This window comes from Anguilla rostrata, chromosome 4 (assembly GCF_018555375.3).
Source record: "Anguilla rostrata isolate EN2019 chromosome 4, ASM1855537v3, whole genome shotgun sequence".
NCBI lineage: Eukaryota > Metazoa > Chordata > Actinopteri > Anguilliformes > Anguillidae > Anguilla > Anguilla rostrata.
The window spans coordinates 40,253,710-40,275,503 of NC_057936.1; the positions used below are offsets into that span (position 1 = coordinate 40,253,710).

Sequence of the window (21,794 nt, forward strand, 5' to 3'; positions counted from 1 at the left end):
GATCAATACATAATACAGTTTTTTTGGCCTGCTTTGTTGAGGCAGGAGTTACCAAGCTGATCACCTGACAAATGCATTTGAGCAAAGGCAGAAAACAGATTGTGAAATGGCCTATGAGGCAGTCGTGCACTTGATGGTGGGAGGGGTTTTAAGAAGGGCTCACGAGGGCACCATCACCCAAGTGTGCTGTGTTCCTTGCTCAGGCACTTGAGGGAAAGCAGATGCCGAGGCAGCGGGTTCATTTCCCTGGTTTATTACCTAAGACTACTCAGTGCAGCGGGCAGGAGCTCTACCAGGGATTTTGGGCTGCATCAAAAGATCTCTTATCGGGACCCACCACCCCAGGCCACCTCATCCCTGCACAATTACAGCACACGTTTTGAGGACCCCTGCCAGTCAGAGCCCTCAGAATCTTCCTAAGCCCACCCCCCCCCCCTCCACCCAACACCACCCTCCTCCCCCTTGGGTCTCATGTTCAGCGAGTAACATTTTTCAGCCCTGCTCTTACATATGAATTCTGTGTACTTTGATAAGCTGCGTTACCAGGAGGAAACAAGGTGGAGGCAGCTTGCAATTAATACAAATGTTCAGCCCTCTTTGAAACAATGGTCCTCTCCACAAATGTGTGAGAGACCTCCTGTAGAGGGTACACTATAGGATTGTGCCAACTGGGATACCAGGTCCTAGAGCTGGAAAGCGAGAGCCCTCTCTGCCATCAGGAGGAGGAGGAGTTTCAATTGTTCCCAAAGATACAGCCAGTGTTAGAGTTGCTAAACACCTGGGTGGAATCCTTTTTACTGTGTAAAAGATACAACAAGTACAAGAGATATCAGAGCTTGTGGATTAATTTTTTGGTTGGCCAAGCATAACAGCAGGTAGGTTTGGAGGTAAAACAAGCTTTGGGGGTCCTCACCTCACATTTTAGAAATCAACATAACACACAAATCCCAGTAAAATCAGTATCCTTATTATGGTAAAGGTCCAGAAAACAAAATCCATTGTAGTTTTTAGTCCAATGGATAGAACATCCATTGTTTAACAATTCTTCAGAGGAATCATCATTGTCATCTGTGTTGTTGTCGCACGCACACCAAAAATAATGTGTACAAAGGAATGTTATTATCCCTGATTTGTAAAGATTCTCTGGAACAAGATCAGCTCAACTTCTTTAACTAGTACTGGCCAAGCTGTCCCTCAGTGCAGCCAATGGTACCCACTGTGCATAAGCAATGACTCGTCATGGACAGTATAACTTCTGCCCAGAGCACAGCCTGCCAGTGGAAAACTATTATAGTGCCGACTTTTAGCCAATAAAATTACACTTATAATGGTGTATAGTTTGTTAGGCATGCGTAAATGGACATGCATTGTTTCTCCTGTGTAAACAAGGAGGATGTTTCCCACCAGCAAAATATTTTGTGCCTTAAAAGGTTATAATTTTAAAATTTCTTTAGCAATGCCTACATCTAAACAGAAGACTCTGCATTTTGAGGCCTTGGAAGAAATCACTCTTCAGAGTGAATATTTCTGAGGGAGTACAAACAGCTTTCGCCACACCAGAGGGCATGTTCCTATCATTTTTTTTTTTTTTTTTTGACTTTTTACATCCCATTTTATATTGGTGAGCATCTAAATACATTCCCAAAATATTTTTTATTATTATTCAGTGCGCTTATAAATAAGGAGTATAATAAATGTGGCATGTGAGATTGTGGGATGTGCTTGACATGTTGATTGGGGCAGGGTATTTGACAAAAATGTCAAGCAATGAGCCTCAATCAATGGATAATTTCAATAAGCACTAATCACTCCTACAGACGGTTAAGGTTAAGTCTGGGCTTGCAACCAGCGTGTTACCAGTTTGTCTACTAGGTGGGCCGACATACCATTTAGTAAGGCACCTAACATGAACCTCAGAAAGAGTATGTTGCTATTCAAATGGATAAAATCAGATTTAAAATGGCTCTACTTAAGCCAAGACTGAACTAGGCTTGTCTAATAAGCAAATGTATAATAATAAATAAACCCTATACTGGCATTCCACCAACAATGGAGAGAGGCAGACAGAGAGACAGTGGGAAAGCTTCAGGATGACTACCATAGGTACAGCACACACTCTCTGACTCATCACCTGGATAATAACTTACCTGGTCCTGCCCCTCTTCCTACATGCCCAGCCCTGCCCCCTTACCTGGGAGATATACCCTGGCGGTACATGGATAGGAGGGATGGAGCCATTGAGTGACATCATCGGGACTTCAGCAGGACCTAGGAAAACCGAAAAATGGGATGGTCAATCATATTGTGTGTGTGTGTGTGTATGAAACAAAGTGAAAGAGCAAGAGAGAGAGAGAGAATCGAGTGAAAGCTTGTATTAGGAACAGCACTCCTGAGGGGAACAAGGTTCCACTGTGAGGGGGATGGAGGGTAAACATTGTGGTAGTAGATGGTGTCCTGATCACCAGATTGGGCACCACATCATCTCTCGCAGCTCCAGGAGCCCCCCGCTTCCCACAGTGGGGAAGGGCCCACGCTGCTACATACCAGAACATTCCGCTCTTCCAGTCAGCATGAACCTGCTAACTCCTCATGGAAATGCAACAGCGCCTCTTTGTCCAACCAACCCTCACCCCGCCCCCCCCCCCCAGCTTACAGCCCCCATGCCCTGGTTTAACAGGAAGAGGCCTGATACAGGCAGAGATAGCTTGTTACTTGGGAGTATTGGAGTAGTGTCAGGTTTTTGTTCTGGCCTGGGGGATAAGGAAGCTGACGTTACCCAACACCTCATAGTTGCAGACTTATTCTGGCTGCTGTGGACCAGCCAGATCAGCATTATGCACAGACAGCCCCTTGGCTTGCACACAGTGTTGCAAGTTATGGGCCTGTTGCTTTGCTGTTTGTCAAACTGAATTATTAGTGGCTGCCAATCTGTTCTCTCGGCCTCAAACTTGACCAAGATCACAGCTCACCCCCTGTCTTCAAGCTAGTGACAGGAGAGCAGGGCTACCTCCACACAATAGAGGTAGTTGTCACTCACAGACTACCATTGACCAATCATAAGATGTTGCTCTCCACCGCAAAAGTCTAGGACTGGTTCAAATAAGAAAGTAGGCAAAGCACCTTATTTAACCTGTAAATACCCCTGATGGCTCCGCACACTCTGGGGCTCAATGAGCCTCAACTTGCCATGGCTAAGATGTAGTGCCTCAGGGATGGGAATCAAAAAACTACACAAATCAAGCAGGAACTCCATGATTCTCTCTCAAATGTAAATTTTAAATATAGCTGCAAGCAGTAATGCAAGGGGACAAAGCAAAGCACTTGTTATATTCTCCATGTGTTCCTGCTGATGACACAAACTACTACATAAACTCTGAGATCGATGTGATAGAGAAATTATTTTTAATGAATTTTTTAATATAAACATATGTTTCTTAAAATATGGAGCTCTATAGTGCCACTATGTGTCTTGATTGGGCCAATACATAAGGTTGGAGGTTAAGTGAGAGTGTGGACATATCTACCAATATTTCATCACATTACTTAGGGATTTCTAAGCATTTCAGTAATAAGCCACACCTACATGAAAATTCAATGGCCTGTCATTCTGCTATGCTTTGACTGAATAATCCTATCAAGAATACCTATAAATGAGGAGGGTTTTTTTAAAACCTTAAAAAAATGATATAGAAACTTTAAGGGGAATGCTCAAACGTTGCCGTGGTATACATCAGGACCCTTCCAAACTTCTGGTGTAGCAAACAAATTAAGTTTTTAGCAGAGCAACTAGCTTACTTTAATGACTGCAAACCTGCTAATTAGCTGGTTATTATGGATAAGTCATACAGTTGAGGCCAAAAGTTTACATACACCTAGGCTAAAGATATTCAAACTCAGTTTCACAACTCTGCACATTTCATGTTACCATACATTTCTTTTGGCAAGTCAATCAGGGCAACTGCTTTGTTCACATCAGAGGTAATTTTAAAACAATCAATTAGAGACAGATATATTTCAACTTTAATTCACTATATCCAAATTCCAGTGGGTCAAGTTTACATACACCAAGTTGACTGTCTCTTTAAACAGTCTGGAAGATTTCACAAATTGATGTAATGACTTTTTAGATGCTTCTGATTGGCCAATTGTTATAATTAGGAGTTAATCGTGAGTTAATTGGCCCTGTGAATTTAAGTGCCCACCTTTAGGGCCACTGCCTTTTTGCCCTTGACACCATGGGAAAATCCAAGAAACTCAGCCCAGATTTTGCTTGAATTTGTAAGTTTCCAAAATTTTCAGGGACGATTTTAGGGAAATACAGAGAAGCTCTGAGTTTACAGTGAAAGAATGTTAAAAAGATGCTCTGGTCACAAGTTCTGCACAAAAATAAATCAGTATAGTGAAAGTTACGCTTCCAAGAAGAGCCAACCATTACAAAAACACATTTTTGAGTGAAGGGGTTTTAAAAAAAAATTGGTATCTATAGCAGCACCACAAGTTTTGATTGTGCTAGTACTTTAAGGTTAGAGATGTGAGAGTGAATACATACATCAAATTTCACCACTTTAGGTCAAATTATTAAAGATTTTGTTTTTAGCAAAACAAACTTATAGTTTATTGGCTTGTCATTTGGCCATTCTTTGCCAAAACCACAACAAAATAAATCCATAGAGGCATCTTACAAAATTTTGTGCAAATCAGTCAATATTTATTTGAAGAAGCATTTTCAGCAGTTTACAGAAAAATATGAATAGCAGATAATTCAATATGGTGTACTATATGGGTTCATGAGGCAAATTTGTTCCTCATGAGAAGAGGCATCTGTACCCAATTTGGTAACTGTCAGTTGTGGCACAGGACTTTCAAATGCCAAAGTATTGTCATGTGCACTACTGCACCATCAGGTGGCCAATCTAATCATTAATTTAAATCAGGCATGAGCTGAGCCATTCAAACAAGCCTACCAAGTCTGGTAAGCTCGGCTCTTCCTAGCTAAAATAATTTAAATGCGAAGTGGAGAAAAATAGATAAAATAATTAAAAGTGTCCCAACAAAAACAATAGGGTTCCAGCACTCCTAATTAAATAGGGTTGAACTCCTAATTAAACTTAAGGTTCAAGTCAGCCGTGTTTCAATAATGCAGCTTTAATTATATTTTACAGTTAGCAAGAATAAAAAGAATGCGGAATTTCAAAAGATAAAAATAAAACAGTACAAACATTTTCAGGACAACACAAATGGCCAAAGCAATCAGCGATAAAACAAGGCAATATATGTCCTCCTTCCTCTCGGCCTCTGTAAGTTCAGTCAGAGCGGAGCTAGCGTCCCTGACGTAAGCTCTTCAACTATGGGCTGAATGGCACTAATGGCATCGCCATGCATCACAGTGTTCATCGGCTACCAATCACAAAGTCAGGTGGTAAAAAGATCTCCCAGTCTGATTCCCTTGAATGTTTAAAGCAAACATAAAGCTACTACTGTTTTTCTACTCTTTTTTCTGTGCCCGTGCTGTTCAGACAACCCTCAAGGATGTGACCCAGCAGCTTTTCCAGCTCCCTTTATGAGATTCCTTTAGCATATGGTCTTATCCAGGGAGGACTACTGCGCTGATGTGTTTACATTTTACGTACTCTAACATTTATCCTCTCACTTACTGGAAGAAACTGAGGTACGGTAACATTCTACAGGGGTTAAAACCCACATTTTTGTGGTCCAGTGTCCTGAATTCTTAATCATGAGACAACCACAAACTAACCCCCTTAACCAACTACCAAAGCTGCAAGAGAGACCCATGGGTGATGAAAAGCCAATAAATTCCTCATTGACTGGTCATGCCAAGTCTAACCCCTACCCCACCACTCCCTAGAATCCCCACCTCCAGCGGCTCCCCCTAGGACACATCTAAAGTGAGCTTTCAAAACATTAAGTTATTTGACAGCAGAGGCAATTGTGAGAGAAGTGAGAATGTGCGGGTGCTTTCCTAGGATGCCTTGGGCTCAGTTTGGTTAGAGAGAAAGAAAACACATCAGATAATCCAGACGGATTGTGCTGGATTTTCCACTGCAGTTCTTCTCCCAGGGCAGCTAGTAGCTGACGCTCTGTCTGGAAAAGACATTCTGCCCCCCCCCAGGCCCCAAGAGACACAGGAGTGCCTGTCAGGTTCCTGCTCACCCCGCCTTTATAAATCATGTTGCAGCCGTGATGAATTTTACAGCTAATACTCGATTTAAATCCACAGACAAGGCCTCCCCTTTGGCCCAGATAACAAGCATGTAATATCCCTTGCAAAGAACGCTGCCTACAGGGGACGCTATGAACAGGTTTATGAAGTGAGCGCCCAACAGATACATCTGTCATCGCAAGGGGAGGGGAGGCTGCTCAGAACAATCCTGGTCTACAGTGGAAAAGAGCCATGAAGCAAAAGTGTGAAGTGAGGACGGGCGCTAGCAATCAGAAGCTGGAGGTCTTTCACAGCCTGCGGCATTCACAGCCTGTAAGACGGTCCGAGCATGTGTCCGCACATGCCCGTGACGCAGACATCTGTCTTCGCTAGCTAACAGGAGTAGGAGGTCTTCTGCAGCCTGCGCCATTCAGAGGCCGCAGGGTCTGGGCACATGTCCATGGAGGGCTCCTCATGTAAGCTAATGACAATTTAAATTTAGTTAAGCAGCTCCACAAGAAATAATTTGTGGGTTTCAAAAAAGTAACTGAAACAATGAAGGATTCTGAAGATTATGTTGGCAACATCATAGCTCAACTGCACTTGTGTTTGCATGCATTTTTTCCATGTACCATACAAGAAGATGCAACCAACCTGCATCATGCAGGAAACCCTACAGCTTCTGTTTAAGCCATTTGCCTATATCAAATGGTTTGCAATGGTAGGATTGTTTATAATGTAGTGCAGTGGCACTACTCTGAATGCGGGATTTGGTGCATTTTGAGAACACTCGCTCTCCTTTGTCCTCTAGACAGTGGTACCTTTATGTTTTCATGTGAGATTACTGCCACTATTTTAAGGCAGTATAGGAGAACAACTAATAATAGCAACCTCTGTCATCAGTTTCTCCAGGAACAGTTAATCTGGCTGTGAAATTAACATTTTTCCATTTTTTTTACATCTTTCCTGGGGTGAATGTGTCTGTGACAGAGACACAGTGTGCATGTTTGGGGGGGGGGGGGGCGTGTATTGACCACTGATACTGGTAAAGTGATGCACAGAGATGCACTTTTCAATAAGAATAGGCAACAATCAATATAAGCCTGGAGCCAGACAAGCAAGAGTCACCACAAAAACAACAAATTCAATATATATATACATATATCAGATGAAAATAAAGCAATGATGTAGAATGCATTTCCACATGTGCCATAGGTGTCATAGGGAAGGGGACAAGTAAATTAACATAAGTGAAGTAAATGTGCTTTAAAAGGGGTCATAGCTTTCTGTGTTTACCCTCCATGGTCAAGATTCACAGCCCCAGTTTTTTTCACGTATATGCCTCAAGCCTCAGTTCAGGGTGTGACCAGTCTGCTATTGTGGTTTGCCTGCTGGTGAAGCGTGGACCGGGTCTTTGAGCTATACAAAGAGCTGAAAGAGCATAAAGTATAAAATGACTGGATGTGTCATAAACTCTCATTAGTGTGAAGAGCCTCACTCAAGGGAAAGACTCAACCATTTCAGTGCTTAATGAAGAGGGCCCAAAGATGAGCCGTTTCCTGGAATCACTGTGCGTGAGTTTCTCGGCAAGAATACGACAATGCATTCAAACAATATGAACTCGGTCTATGACAGAAAACACGTCTGATCCACTCGCATGTTTTTTTTGAGGGTTTCAAGGTTTTTCTATAAAGCATCTTAATGAGAGTATCTGGAAAAAGAGCAATATACATAGAATTAATTGAAATGAATACTACACAAGTGTTTAGCGCACAGGTGTGGACCCACACGAGGCACCTGGTCACCATTAAAAAAGACTGGACTCATAGCAGTTAAAGAACTGCACTGCACCTGGAGGTTTTGGGTTTGAAACCATTGACAGGTAAATGTACTTCTTATAGTACCTCTTAAACATTGTTTAACACTGACAACAGCTGTTGACTGTCCTTGGAATCTAGGGGTGTGCTTTTAATGGTTGCTAATCTGTTTTCAATTAAGACACTTATTTGAATGTGAATACCTTAATGCAAATGAACAACCCCGAAAAACCCCTGGAAACAGTCAACTCCCCTCCATAAATGGAGTCGTTGGAACCAGGGAGCCAGCAATCCTGTAGTTTGCTTGTGTTAGATAGCTAGCAAGTTTTGTTAAAACATGAATAACATGAGAATATCATTTTGAAACAAGTATTAGTCTTACTTTAGAATTCTCAGAATATTGAGTGCATTTGTGTTCTTTGATGGTCTGCTTTAATAGTTAAGGGGAGCAGGATAATTTTGCTTTGAAGATTTCAGGAAGTTCTGTGATCATGTAATTTATTGATGTCTCTGTGTGCCCAGCTTTTAAAAGGGAAAGCCTGGATCAGCTTGGAGCTTTGAGCTCAACCTGATCCACATCGTAAATCGTGCAAAACCACCAAAGGGGGAAAAAAACACCGCCCTTTGGCTTGGAGAGTCTTGAATTTATATATAAAATTTCACTTTTCTGTCACTTTTAATGTTCCTGCAAAATATAACTGGAATATCTGGGCCGGGCCTGCAGGATTAGAATTTTAATAGCAGGAAAAGTGACCTGTTATTCAGCAGCCGGTCCAGGGCCAGAGCCAAACCCTTAAAGTGAAACCCTCAGTTCAGGTCCAAACATCACGCTGTGTGCTGCAGTTAGCAGCGCTACAGTAGCCGAGGCAGGAAGGCTTGGTGGGTGAGACTGGTTGTGTTGAGGAGGGGCTCAGAATCATTTTAAAAGATTGAAGATGGTGAGAGAAGGCGGCATTGATAATAGCTATACTGCAGGAGTCAAAAGGGATGGGTGCCTCATGAGTGCCAGTTTTCCCTAGACAACATCCTTTATCCAGGACAATAAATGCTGTGACTGCACCTACACAGGGACACAACACTCTGCTCTCTGACTGTAGACCTGACTGTAGCTTGTACAGTACAATGACATCTACAAAAATAAGCTAATAACGCCATGCATAAATCAGATCTCTTTTGGAGTAATTTTCAGAATACATCTAATGATAATAAGACATGCCTACCCAATCACTGCAGTGCACCGTTTACCGTAGATTAATATTTATTGCCACGTGGAAGTTATTTATTTATTGGAAGGTATGTACTATGTTAAATGTTCTTGTGTAGAGACTTGTGAATGGTTTTGTTGTTCCTGGCGGAAAAGGGCAGATGGTCCATCTACTGTATATAATTTTTTGGGTAGCATAGAGCAGAATCTGGAGTGGAGGTGCTTTTTTAAGGTCACATTCTTAGAAGTTCATGGGGCTAAAGGTCAGACTAAAGATTTCACAACCAAGGGGCACTGGTTGCATTAAGACTTTTAGTGACTATTAAACAGTAGTCACAACAGTTGTGACGTTAAGGATCTGAACTGTTAAAGAGAATTTTGTTCCAGCAATTTTTGTGAAAAGATGACAAGCAGACAGAATTAGAAGAATGAAAATGTTTTAAAAATGCAGAAATTATCCCTTAAAGGCAACAGCCAGCTATTCACGGTAGCCTACCATCTGTACCAAGTGCTATGTAGTATGTGATAGTTGAATTCTGCACCAGAATAAAGTATGAAGACTTCATTTTGAAAAGTGCTTTAATAATCATTATTAAAAGTTATACTGTTTCCTGATTCTATAACTAGCTATGAATGTACTTTGTGTGTGTGTGTGTGTGTGTGTGTGTGTGTGCGAGTTTTGAGGGTCACAGCATTCTCACAGAGGGAAGTGACTCAAGGTTGCTGGTATAAGGGGCCCCATTCAGGGTTAGGACCGGAGGATCACAGAGACAGCAACTATTCTTGGCGGTGAGCAAATAACAGAGGGCTGTCGGGACGATTCTGAACGCGCTCCCTTCGCTGCGCAAACATCTGCATTCCTGCTGAACCCACGACTGACTGGGAGAGACAGGCAGCACGTTCCGGCAGCCGGGCCCGCCATGCCTCCTGCGGACAAGGCCGTCTTTGTCTCCAGCTGCGCTGCTGCCTGTCGCTGTCGAAGGCCTGGGTACGCGCCGACTGGCGCCAGGTCCCAGCACTTACGCGCCACAGCCTCCGCCACTTGGTCAGGGAGCGTGCTCAGTGCGGGGGGAGAGAGGGAGATCAGCGCTCTGATACAGCTGTGTGTGTGTGCATGTGAGTGTGTGTGCGTGAGTGTGTGTGCGTGTGTGCATGTATGCGTGTGTGTGTGTGTGCATGCATGCCCGAGCCTGTGTGTGTGTGTGAGTGTGTGTGCATCTATGTGTGCCCAAACCTGTGTGTGTGTGTATGTATGCCTGCCCGAGCCTGTGTTTGCGTGTGTGTGTGTGTGTGCATGTATGTGTGCCCGAGCCTGTGTGTGTGTGTGTCTTTTGCCGGGGGTTGAATACTTTCCAATAGTAAAGGAAACAGGACAGAAACCATGTCTTTTTATACCCAAAATACACACACACTGTGGCCCTGTATAGCAAAATGCAGGCCAAAAAGCTCCCAGCTTCAAGGCTTTTTCCCCCACGGTTGCTGGAAAAAAAGAACATCACCCATCAATCGTTCCAGTGTGATGTTGACAGGCAAACCAACACTTGCGTGTACATGCATGTGCACGAGCCTGCATGCATATGCATACCTGTGTGAGCACATGTGTGGCCTTGTCTGTGAACCTTGTGGGAGAGCACATTTGTTTGTGTTTGCATGTGTACGTGTGTGTGTGCGTGTGTGTATGTGTGTGTACGTATGTGTGTGTGTGTGTGTGTGTGCATGTGCATGTCTGTGTGCGTGTCTGGATAACATTAGTTCTTGTCTTATTTTCCCTGATGTAAATACAGTGTCCCTTTCACAGGATGAGATCCTCTGACATCACCACTCTGGACAGGAAGTCTGTTTATTTTGTATTGGTCTGGATTTAATCAATAGTTATCCTCAACTTAGACTTCCAAAGTGACTTCATGACTTCATATTGCTGTTTGTTGAATTCCCCAAACTGTGAAGTAAAATAATTATTTTAATTTGGAGTGGAAGCAAAGGGAAAATGCTGAACAAAATCCAGGCTATCGTCTCTGATTGGAGACAAGACAAGCATGAAAAGGGAAGGCCCATTTGAGTTTCTTAAGTGTAACAAATGACTCACAAAACACCATGCAGAATAATTAACCCAACTCCACTGCCCCAACACAGCTTGCCAAGCACAGTTGCCCTTCTGTTTTAGAAGAGGGTAAAAAAAGTCAGCGGAGTGAGTTTTTGTAATGAAAATAATGATTCTAATAATGTTTAAATCATCAGAGTATATGTATGTGCGTGTGTGTATGTGTGTAGTTTCTGTGCACTGACATGACAGACACTGTCCAGATATACAAACATGAGCATGCATGCACCCACACGCACGCACACACACACACACCCAGTCTCAAACACACAAAATGAATCAGTATCTGTCTGAGTCTGTGTGACTGTTTATGTGTGCCTGAACTGAACTGTATATACATGAGACCGCCACTACATTTATGTTTTTTTAAAATTTAAATAAAGCTCTATTTTACCACTTATTTTCACCTAAGTTTGGACTGGGCCAATTTACACGCCTTCATGGCAGCTACAACTGCTTCTGATGGTTTGAGAGAGCCAGACAAGTATGTACTCTCCTCTGACAACCTCGATACCAAGCTGTTGATTCTTTTCACTCGGTAGTCCGCCAGTTAAGCTTGCTGAGACACTGTGTCGGAGGAGGACAATCCATGTTGCCTGTGTAGTTTGTACAGCCTCCGCAGTTTGAGCAACTTACGCAGTCTGTGTAGCCTGCGCAATTTGTGCAGTCGGTGCAGCCCGTGCGGTCTGTGCAGCATGTGCCACCTGTGGAACCAGGGCGGCATGTGCAGTCTGTGTAGTTTGTGCTGTCTGGGGGTGGACAATTGACAACAGGTTTCTGAAGCACGATGAACGCCTCCCTCCCTCCCCAGCAGATGATATAACCAATTATGCGCTACCCTGTATGGCTGCTGGTCACAGTCACCACTGACACAGTCCATATTTAAACCCTGAACGCAGGGCCTATCCACACATTTGTGCAATCTCAGCAACTATGTCCAAATTCCTTTATAATACAACAGCCAAGAATAGAGAACTTATTTTCGTTTTTACAATGTAAAGACAGCCGCTATAGATGGTACTTCCAATGATATTTTAAGCATACACGGCTAAGAACCTGGTGAAGAATCATAGACAGACAAAATGTGCATCCAAGACAAACCAAGATCATCTGTTATCATTCACGTTCCCATGGCACTTCTCGAAAGAGCATGGGAATTCACCGCAGTGTCCTGGTCAAATCCCCACAAAAATGTCTCTTTACATCTGGTCACTTAATCAACCCCCGGCATCTGTTTGGCTGCAAAATCCCTCGCATTCCCCGCTACCCACTATGATCCCCCAGATAGCAATAGAATTACATTCTCAGTTGATCTGCCTGCTTGCAGTATAGCGCACGCGTATACAGATATACCCACAGCCACGCAGATAGACACATACAGACACACACACCAACAGTGCTTGACAGGCAGGCATTTGTATTTTTTCCATAGACTGCGTTGTTGCCGTTCTCGTTGTTAGTGTTAATCAGTTTAACCTTCAGGGTCCAAGTTGAATTATGCGGTTGTTCCCTGCACTTGGACCGGTACTTCTCTCTAGGGCAGTGGTTCTTAACCTTGTTGAGCACCGAACCCCACCCTTTCATATGCTCTTCACCGAAACCTTCTTTAGTAAAATAGGTATAATGCAGACTAGACTGAGGGTGGACTCTGCGGCGGAGGCTCACCGAACCTGAGACCGACTCACGAACCTAGTTCGCCGAACCAGGTTAGAACCACTCTCGGGTTTCGTCATACTTGTTCCTGGTTATGGTTATACACTTTGTACGTCGCTCTGGATAAGAGCGTCTGCCAAATGCCTGTAATGTAATGTAATGTAATGCATGGGCAGACACAAATGGGACCGGACTAAGACCTTTACCATATGCAAAACCTTTTAGCAAACACAAAACTAATAACACAACCACTGACTGGTGCAAAACAAATATCGTGACCAATCATATTATATTAAATCTGACAATTGTCCCTGCGCTGGACTGTGAATAATAACCAAACCAGAATAAATACATAAATATACAGTAAATTAGGAAAAAAATGTGTGAGTTACGTAGTTATGTAGTGCAGCAGTGATATCTTTCAAACTACTGCACTTGTATGAAAGTTTCATAAAAATGTTGTCAGGACAACCAGCAAAGCAGTAAACAGGATTCTGGCAGCTGCCTCTCATACTAATACACAATTATTTTATATTGAAATTACAAGGTAATGGAATGAATTCTCTCTGCCTGCATTTAAGCGGACATTGAGGGAACCGCGCACGGTTTCGCAGCCAGGTGCCACACATCATACAAGGCCAATAAACTTTACAATTAAACCAATTTCAACTTTAACAGCATGGGAAGCCATAAATGTTCAAACAACTTTAGAAACCTCTACCAAAAATAAAGAGGAGGGATACATAAACATTGCGCCCAAAGGAGACGCCAGAATCCTCCTGTATGTCAAGACTGTACAGGATGTGGAGGCAAATGACACCTCCACAATGGCCTTCATGCAGACAGGCATGGCAGCTACTGCAGGAAGAAAAACTCTTCCTTTCAGTTTTCCCAATTCTCCTTCCTCCTCTTTCCTCTTTCATCACAGCTCTCCTTTCCTCCCTTCCTCCCACAGAAACCATTAACCGTCCTTGAGCTCGGTCCATTCCATCTTTCCCTGCTGTCTTTAGTACAAGTCACAACAACAAAGAAGGGAGAGCTGATTGGCCAGAAAAGATGACACCGCTGCTGATACAATCAGCCCCCCCACCCCCTCCACACACACACACAGACTGCACAGACCACCATGTACTAAGTCACAAGGTCAGTGATAATAACATGCCAGCCCTTCTGTCCCACTCTGAATATTTAGGACAAGGGAGGGCATCTTGACCGATGTCACAGTGACTTGGCACAAGGACGTCCCAGTGTGACCCCCACATTATCCCACACTATCCTGGGAGAGCAAACAAGGCCATAAAATGGAAGGCAGTTCCTCTGCGCTGAACCTACCAATGGCAAAACAAGACTACTCTTTGGCTGGTTTCAAATGCGGATTACTGTAGTTAATTTGACTTCATTTCTATTTCCAAAACATAAGAAATCTTATTTTCTCCAACCTACAGTACTCCAACCTACTTACGTAAACTATTCTCCACCTTCTCTTCCCTCCTCATTCCTCCTCCACCCCCACCTCCCTCTTCCCTCTCCGCAGATGACTTTCTGGCCGCCTTTGAAGGAAAGGTGGCTACAATCCGGAACTCCTTCACCCATCCAGTGAGCCCCCCAACCCCCCAGGACAACCCCACAGCCACACTGACCTCCTTTGAAATGCTGGAGGACTCTGATGTATTACAACTCATCACCTCTCATCGCGCAACCACCTGTCCACTTGACCCCATCCCATCAAAAGTTCTCCAATCTATCTCCAGCGAGCTCCTTCCCTATCTGTCTTCCATTGTTAATTCCTCTCTCTCCTCTGGTCATGTTCCCTCTGTTTTTAAGACGGCTCGTGTTACCCCACTACTCAAAAAACCCACCTTAGACCCCTCCGATGTAACAAATTATCGACCCGTATCCCTTCTACCCTTTCTGTCCAAAACCCTCGAACGAGCAGTTCTTAAACAATTAACCTCTTTTCTCCATCAGAACAACCTGCTAGACCCTCACCAGTCTGGCTTCCGATCCGGGCACTCAACAGAGACTGCACTACTAGCTGTGACGGAGGCACTTGCCACCGCAAGAGCCTCACGCCTCTCCTCTGTCCTGATCCTTCTTGACCTGTCTGCAGCTTTTGACACGGTCAACCATAAAATACTCCTCTCCACCTTGGCTGGGATGGGAATTACCGGGACTGCCCTGTCTTGGTTCTCTTCCTATCTTGCAGATAGGACCTACCAGGTCACCTGGAAGGGGTCTGCCTCTGCCTCTCATCCACTTGTCACGGGAGTGCCGCAGGATCTGTACTGGGTCCTCTGCTGTTCTCCTTATACACCAGATCTCTTGGTTCAGTCATTAATTCACATGGTTTTTCCTATCATTGTTATGCAGATGACACACAACTCTACTTTTCTTTCCCCCCCTCGGCCATACAGATCAATGATAAGATCTCTTCCTGCCTGGCTGACATCTCCACTTGGATGGCCAGCCACCATCTGAAGCTCAACCTCAACAAAACTGAGCTGCTCTTCTTCCCGTACAAGACCTCCTTGCTTCGTGAACTCTCAATCACGGTTGACGGCACCACAGTGACTGCCTCTCACTCTGCAAAGAGCCTGGGGGTGGTCCTGGATGACCAGCTGGACCTCAAGGAGCACATCAAGGCAACATCACGGTCCTGCAGATTCCTCCTATACAACATCAGGAGGATTCGACCATACCTGACGACGCACTCCACCCAGCTGCTCGTCCAGGCTACGGTGACCTCTCGCCTTGATTATTGCAACTCTCTCCTTGCAAACCTGCCAGCTTGTGCCATACAGCCACTACAGATGATTCAGAATGCCGCTGCCCGACTCATCTACAACCTCCCCAAATTCTCCCACGTCACTCCCCTGCTGCGATCACTTCACTGGCTACCGGTCGCTGCCAGGATCCGATTCAAAGCCCTGACCCTTGCCTACACTGCCGCCAACAGGACAGCCCCTATCTACTTGCAGGACATGACTCAATTCTATGTGCCTGCTCGACCACTCCGCTCTGCGGCAGCAGGGCGTCTTGCAACCCCTCCACCCGCCCAAAGGGATCACAGAGCTTCTCCACCCTAGCTCCCCAGTGGTGGAACGAACTCCCCGTCCCTCTCCGAACCTCCCCCTCACTATCCATCTTCCGCCGTGGCCTGAAGACTCATCTCTTCAGACTATACCTAGAATAACCACCACCACGCCGTGTATATATATATTTATAAAAAATAAAAAATAAAAAAAAAAAATAAAAAAAAAATAAATAAAAAAAAAACCCTTTTTTCCTGTCACTTGTTACATGTTGCCCCATCCCTGCACTTCTTGGTAAATTGTATTTGTCCTAATACTCTAGCTTATTCTTCTGCCTAGTTTGGCTTTGCAGATGTTAGACCAGGATAGTGTTCTTTGTTCTCGGCTAGAAATAGCTTTACAAAATAAGTAATTGTACCTTACTGAACCCGTGTTCAGCAGTTGTCTACGATCATGAAAATGCACTTTTGTACGTCGCTTTGGATAAAAGCGTCTGCTAAATGAATGTAATGTAATGTAATGTAATGTACTCTCTCTTATTCTGTCACTCGCTCTCTCTCTCTCCCATTAATCTTTCAGTGGCTTTCTCTTGCAGTCTCTCACATGACTCACCCTTTCTGAAAATGAAATGGTGTGCCTCTCTCTCCCTCCCTCTGAATGTCTGAGTTTTACTTCCTGTGAGAACAGCCATTACCCTTCCTTTAGCTCACAAGATGCAAGCATGGTTACATTAATGAAGACATCACCACCTCTAAGCTAAGGAAGACCCATAAGAGCTTCAGGCTCCTGTAGTCATTGGCACAGACATAATTGTACAACGTGTCTGGCAGTTACCTACTGTGCACATTAAATGCTCCGAATCATACGCATTCAGAGAATAAATGATTCCATTTAACAAGCGCAGATCAGAAGTGACACGCAGGAATTTCAGACAAAAATAAGTGTTCTGGAACAACAGAATTTCACAGATTTAAGAATTTCACAGAGCTTAACTCCTCCTGCGAGCCATACATGTGGCCACCATCTTAGAAAGAAATAATGATAGCACACAAGTGCTGGGAAGGACCTGTAAGTGAACACAGCACTGTACCAAAGTAAAGTGGTCAGCAACGGCAAAGAATGCATTCATCCCACCCGTTACTTTTACAGGTACTATGATGGTGGAACGATGAGGGCAGTGAAATAGGGGCAGTACCATGGATTTGTGACATCATGACTGTGGCTTTAGAAAGCATATTTACCCAAGATTTCAACAAAAATGTCATGACCTGATAACCTCTCTTTAAACTGTTGTCATTGCTTTTTCCATCTTGCCCAGGAACTGCAGTTGAAAACTAGCCAGCTGGCTAATATTGGCACATTTACAGTAATGTTGATTAATGTAATCTGCCCCTGTAAAAAAAAAGAAAGAAAAAAAAGAAAAAGAATTTAATTAATTAAAAAGGTTTTTCTGTTAATCAAGGATGTGAAAAAATTTTGGTGTCACTAACCATAATTGAACAATTTCACTTTTAAAATTCAGTTGAAGACATAATGCTAAATACTTTCAGTGGGTTGTGCAATTAGCTTATGCCAGCTATATATGTTTTGCTACATTGTCTCACAGAAGTGTCATCAATAAAGGCTAACAAGCTAGGACTCAGTCATTATTATTTTGACCTCCACTGAAAAATAATGTACCTGTATAGTACATGTCTGCTCACAAGCAGACACTGCATGTTCAGATTTTGCTCTTTTTCCCCATTCCTACAATGACAGCAGTACTAAAAGGATATTATTATATTATGGGGCAATATTATGAGGGTCATAATAAGAGGGTAATTCAACAAGAACTGCATTATGAGGATGGTACTATGAGGCAGTGCTACAGAGGTAGTACAATGTGGGTACTACCATGGGGCAGTAATGTGAGGGTTGTTCAAGAGGCTCTGCGAGCAATGCTGCCTCGAAGCTTGTTACCTTTCAGGACAGCATCATGCTCCCATAACGTGTACACTGTGCTGCATCAGCCAATCAGAACACTTTAGAGTTGCAAGGGCAGTCAGACGTTACGGATGTAAATAGCTATCAGAAGTTATCGCTGTATGGAGTTTAGTACCGTGTTTTTGTTATTTGGCAACAGTTTAGTTATAATTTGATTGCCATTTTGAGTAATTGTGCACGTAACAGAAAATAAGCAAATACACAGTTCTTTGATATTTGGTAGATTAAAACTTGATAATGACGTAACGTTTTCAGTGAACTATTCAGCATACAGCTAGCTAATTTGTTAAGGTTGCTATCACACAATATGATATTGCTGTCATTTTACTGAGAGGTTCAGCTACATTAATGTAATTATTAATGTGAACTCTAATGTGCTTAGTTTAAATGTAAATTTACATTTGCATTTAAATAGCAGTGTAGTTACTGATGGAAATATGGTGACACCATTTCAAATAATCGATTACTTGTACAGGCATGTTCTATGATGTACTGTATGTTTACAAGGGCAGAATGATGTGCTATTTGTGTATTATCTGGCTCTCATAAAAAACATGTTTTCAACGTACAAAAATGCCAGGTTACTCACACATACAAAGCATTGTCTATAACTCATTCATTCAAACTGGCTAAATCTAGGCCTGCCTGCTAGTTTAAGATACAATGAGATCTGGCACTGATGTCAAGGTGGGATTCGATCATCCGACCTTGCGCTTCGCAGGCATTTACTTTAGTGGTGCGGTACTGTCAAGTAGCTGTGTAAAAGCGTGAATTTTTTTGGTCAAATGTGTCTGTGGTTTCAAAGAAGAAGACAGGTCAGTAAGCACAGCTGAGCTCGGGTTGTATCCATATGGCCTGGCGATATTGTAGGAGGTTAACTGAACGTGTAGATGGTATGTCATAATGCAGTCTATATGTTCGGTGATCGGCGGGTAGATGTGGTGCAAAAGTAAGAGTTGAGAAATAAAAGACAATTATTAAGCCCTATTCACACGGGACTAGTATTACCTCGGGACCTCATGGGATTTAGAAATTAGCCCACCACGTCTGTGTTTCGTGCGGTGCATTCGCACGGGATAAGTGAAGTCTGTATTTCACTCGTATTTACTGACATTATTCTCCTGGATATGATTGAAAATGTCAAGGCTCTGCTCTGCGTAACAGTAAAATACAACTCCAAATCACCGAGATGCCGATTTGCAGGGGACTAATATTATCACGACCTCGGTGTTTGGCAAAATATGGTAGGTAATATGCGGTGGAATTTTTACTTTACAGATTACGGACATGGCAGATTCGCACGGGATTAATATCACAGACGACCTCTGCAATTATTACAACTTACTAGAGGTCCCCAGGTAATACTAGTCCCGTGCGAATAGGGCTTTAGTGAGTAAATAAGCATATATAAGAAACTCAGTTCAGGTGGGGCTTGAACCTGTGACTCAACGATCCGCAGACTGAGACATTACCACTGAACCACAAAGTGACTAGCTGTAATGAGTGGCAATTTCCTTGGGTAAAAAGATATGTCCATTTTGCGTGTTTATGCAACATTTTGATTGGCTGGTGTTGGTGAAGGATTGGCTGGTGTACGTAAAATGACCAATGGGGAGAGATATTCTTTGTGGGCTAGGAGGAATAAGAAGAAGAAGAAAAAAAAAAAAACCTTAGTTTGAGGCTTTATTGTGTGGACATATGAAGTTGTTAACGACTTCTGTTTGTTGACCTACAAGGGTGGCCTTATCACAGATTCTAGAGACTCTGCAGATACTCAAAACCTACATTCCCTTCATCCCCTTTTTCCTAACTCCAGGAGGTTCCATTTAGTTATGGGGTGTCCTATGTTATAGGACTGGACTGTAATGTGTCAAATAGAACATTACAGTTTATACTACCTGTGGCAGTTATGAGGAAGGTCAGCAGTTATGAGGGAAGTGAGCATTGTACTCTGGGGACCGTACTATGAGGGTGGTACTACACAGACATATTACTGGGATGGTAGCACATGCTGGAAAGTTAATACAAGTATCCAGGAGGAATGAATGTAGGAACTTCAAATACATGTCTAATGCACAATCTACCATGATTCTTTGTTTGGCTTATGAGGCTTTGCAATTAATTCCTTATGATGGAGGTTGTCTGACTGGAAGTGACTGGGGAAAGGAAGGCTTTTATCATGGGTGTCTTGGTTACCAGTGTTGATACATTTCGGGAGTTATCTAGGATGTTTGGCGAGGCCTTAGATTGAGATGAGTGTGGAATGAGCCAGTGCAGCATGGTTCAGTGAACAGCTGCTGATTAGTCAGTGGCAGTGCAGTAGATCTGGCTGCTTAGACTTCATGCAAGGAACAGCCACAGTCAGTAACCACATCCCAGCCCACAGAGAGCACTGCGCTACTGAGTACACAGAGAATGCAGAACTGACCCAAAGCGACTATGTCACAGCCAACACCATACGCCCAGCTCAAAGGGAGAGTGCATCCCTGCAGACAATATGTACAGGGAAAAATGTAGTCCCGACACAGGCACTGGAACATAGGCTCATGCTGTCTCTCTCTCCCTTTCTATCACATACACACATATAAACCTGTGTGTGTGTGTGCGTGTGTGTGTGTTTGTGTGCACACACAGACATGCCTTGTTTACTGTTTCACAACATAGGTCAGGTCTCTGTTTATCAATTATCTCATCCTCCCTAAACTTTAGGTTAAACGGTTTATGGGACCGTGAAAGAACATTTCCATGGCTTTCAAAATGGAAACACTCCATAAAATTAAAACAAAATCTTTCACACAGAACACAAACACTCATAGTGCTGACCCCCCTCCCCCACAAAAGTCGAAAATAAAGGCAAAAGAGTGATGTGTCGGCATCTTTACAACTCAAAATCATACCACTCCCCTGACATGATAACAGGCGCACACTGGCTCTGTGAACAGCAGGAGTGGGAGGCAGGGATGGACAGACAGCGGTGGTGAGGAGAGGTTGGTTTCTGAGAAATCAAAGGAAAATGAAAGAGGGGAAAACAAGCTGCTGAAAGCCAAGAACCCATTTAGGAAAGTGTAGCCCCTCCTCCACCCCTCTCCCCTCAGCGTTCCACGAGCAGCTGTTGTTGTTGTTGTTGTTGCTGTTGCCAAGCAACTCCTCGGAGAGTGTGTGAGAGTGGTTCAGATGAATCTGGTCTTCAGACTTCTTATCTCAGCTCTTTGGCCGCTTCACTCCTGTCTGTCAGGGCCACCTAGATATAGACGCTGCCATCCCCTGACCCGGGGCCCCCTCAAAATCAATTAAAATGCTAGTGAAGGGCCACAAACCAGGCTGAATTTTCAACTCCTTAAAATCTTAGCAGTCTCAAAACTGGCCACTGTTAAAGTACACAGCGTAACAATGTAGAAGAGTGTAGTAGACAGGTGGCAGTATAGAACTAGAAGAGTGCACTCAGTAGAGTGCAGACCTCTGCCAGGCGTGTTAGCTTTGCTGATGCAACAATAGAGGCTACACAATCAATGCAACGAGACAAATACAATATTACAAGTTTTTACCATGTGCCACTGAAAATCCCAAAAACGCCAATTCAGTGAAGTAAAGCTAAAGGTGGTGATATGTTAGCTAATTCATATCAGCCACGATGTGTTAGACAAAGCTAACGTTGATGTTATAGTCTGGCACTTTCATTTAAAATCCGGACGGGAACAATTCCAAAAGACCAGCAATGTAAAATATCAATTTCAACATGAAAATGCCAACAAAATAACTGCCACTGATTCAAACATTAACGTACCCCGTTAGTTGGTGAATTATTTTGTTAGCATTTTAACGCCGAAATTGACATTTTACATCG

General features: G+C 43.4%; 1 protein-coding gene across 1 annotated transcript in view; it reads right to left on the reverse strand.

Moving 5' to 3' along the window:
- LOC135253395 (fibronectin type III domain-containing protein 3B-like) overlaps nucleotides 1-21,794 on the reverse strand; it is a 152,208-nt gene that overhangs the window by 68,629 nt on the left and 61,785 nt on the right. The window contains exon 4 of the mRNA XM_064332644.1: nucleotides 2,192-2,268. Coding sequence (XP_064188714.1) covers nucleotides 2,192-2,268 — 77 coding nt within the window. The remainder of the gene's footprint in view (nucleotides 1-2,191; nucleotides 2,269-21,794) is intronic.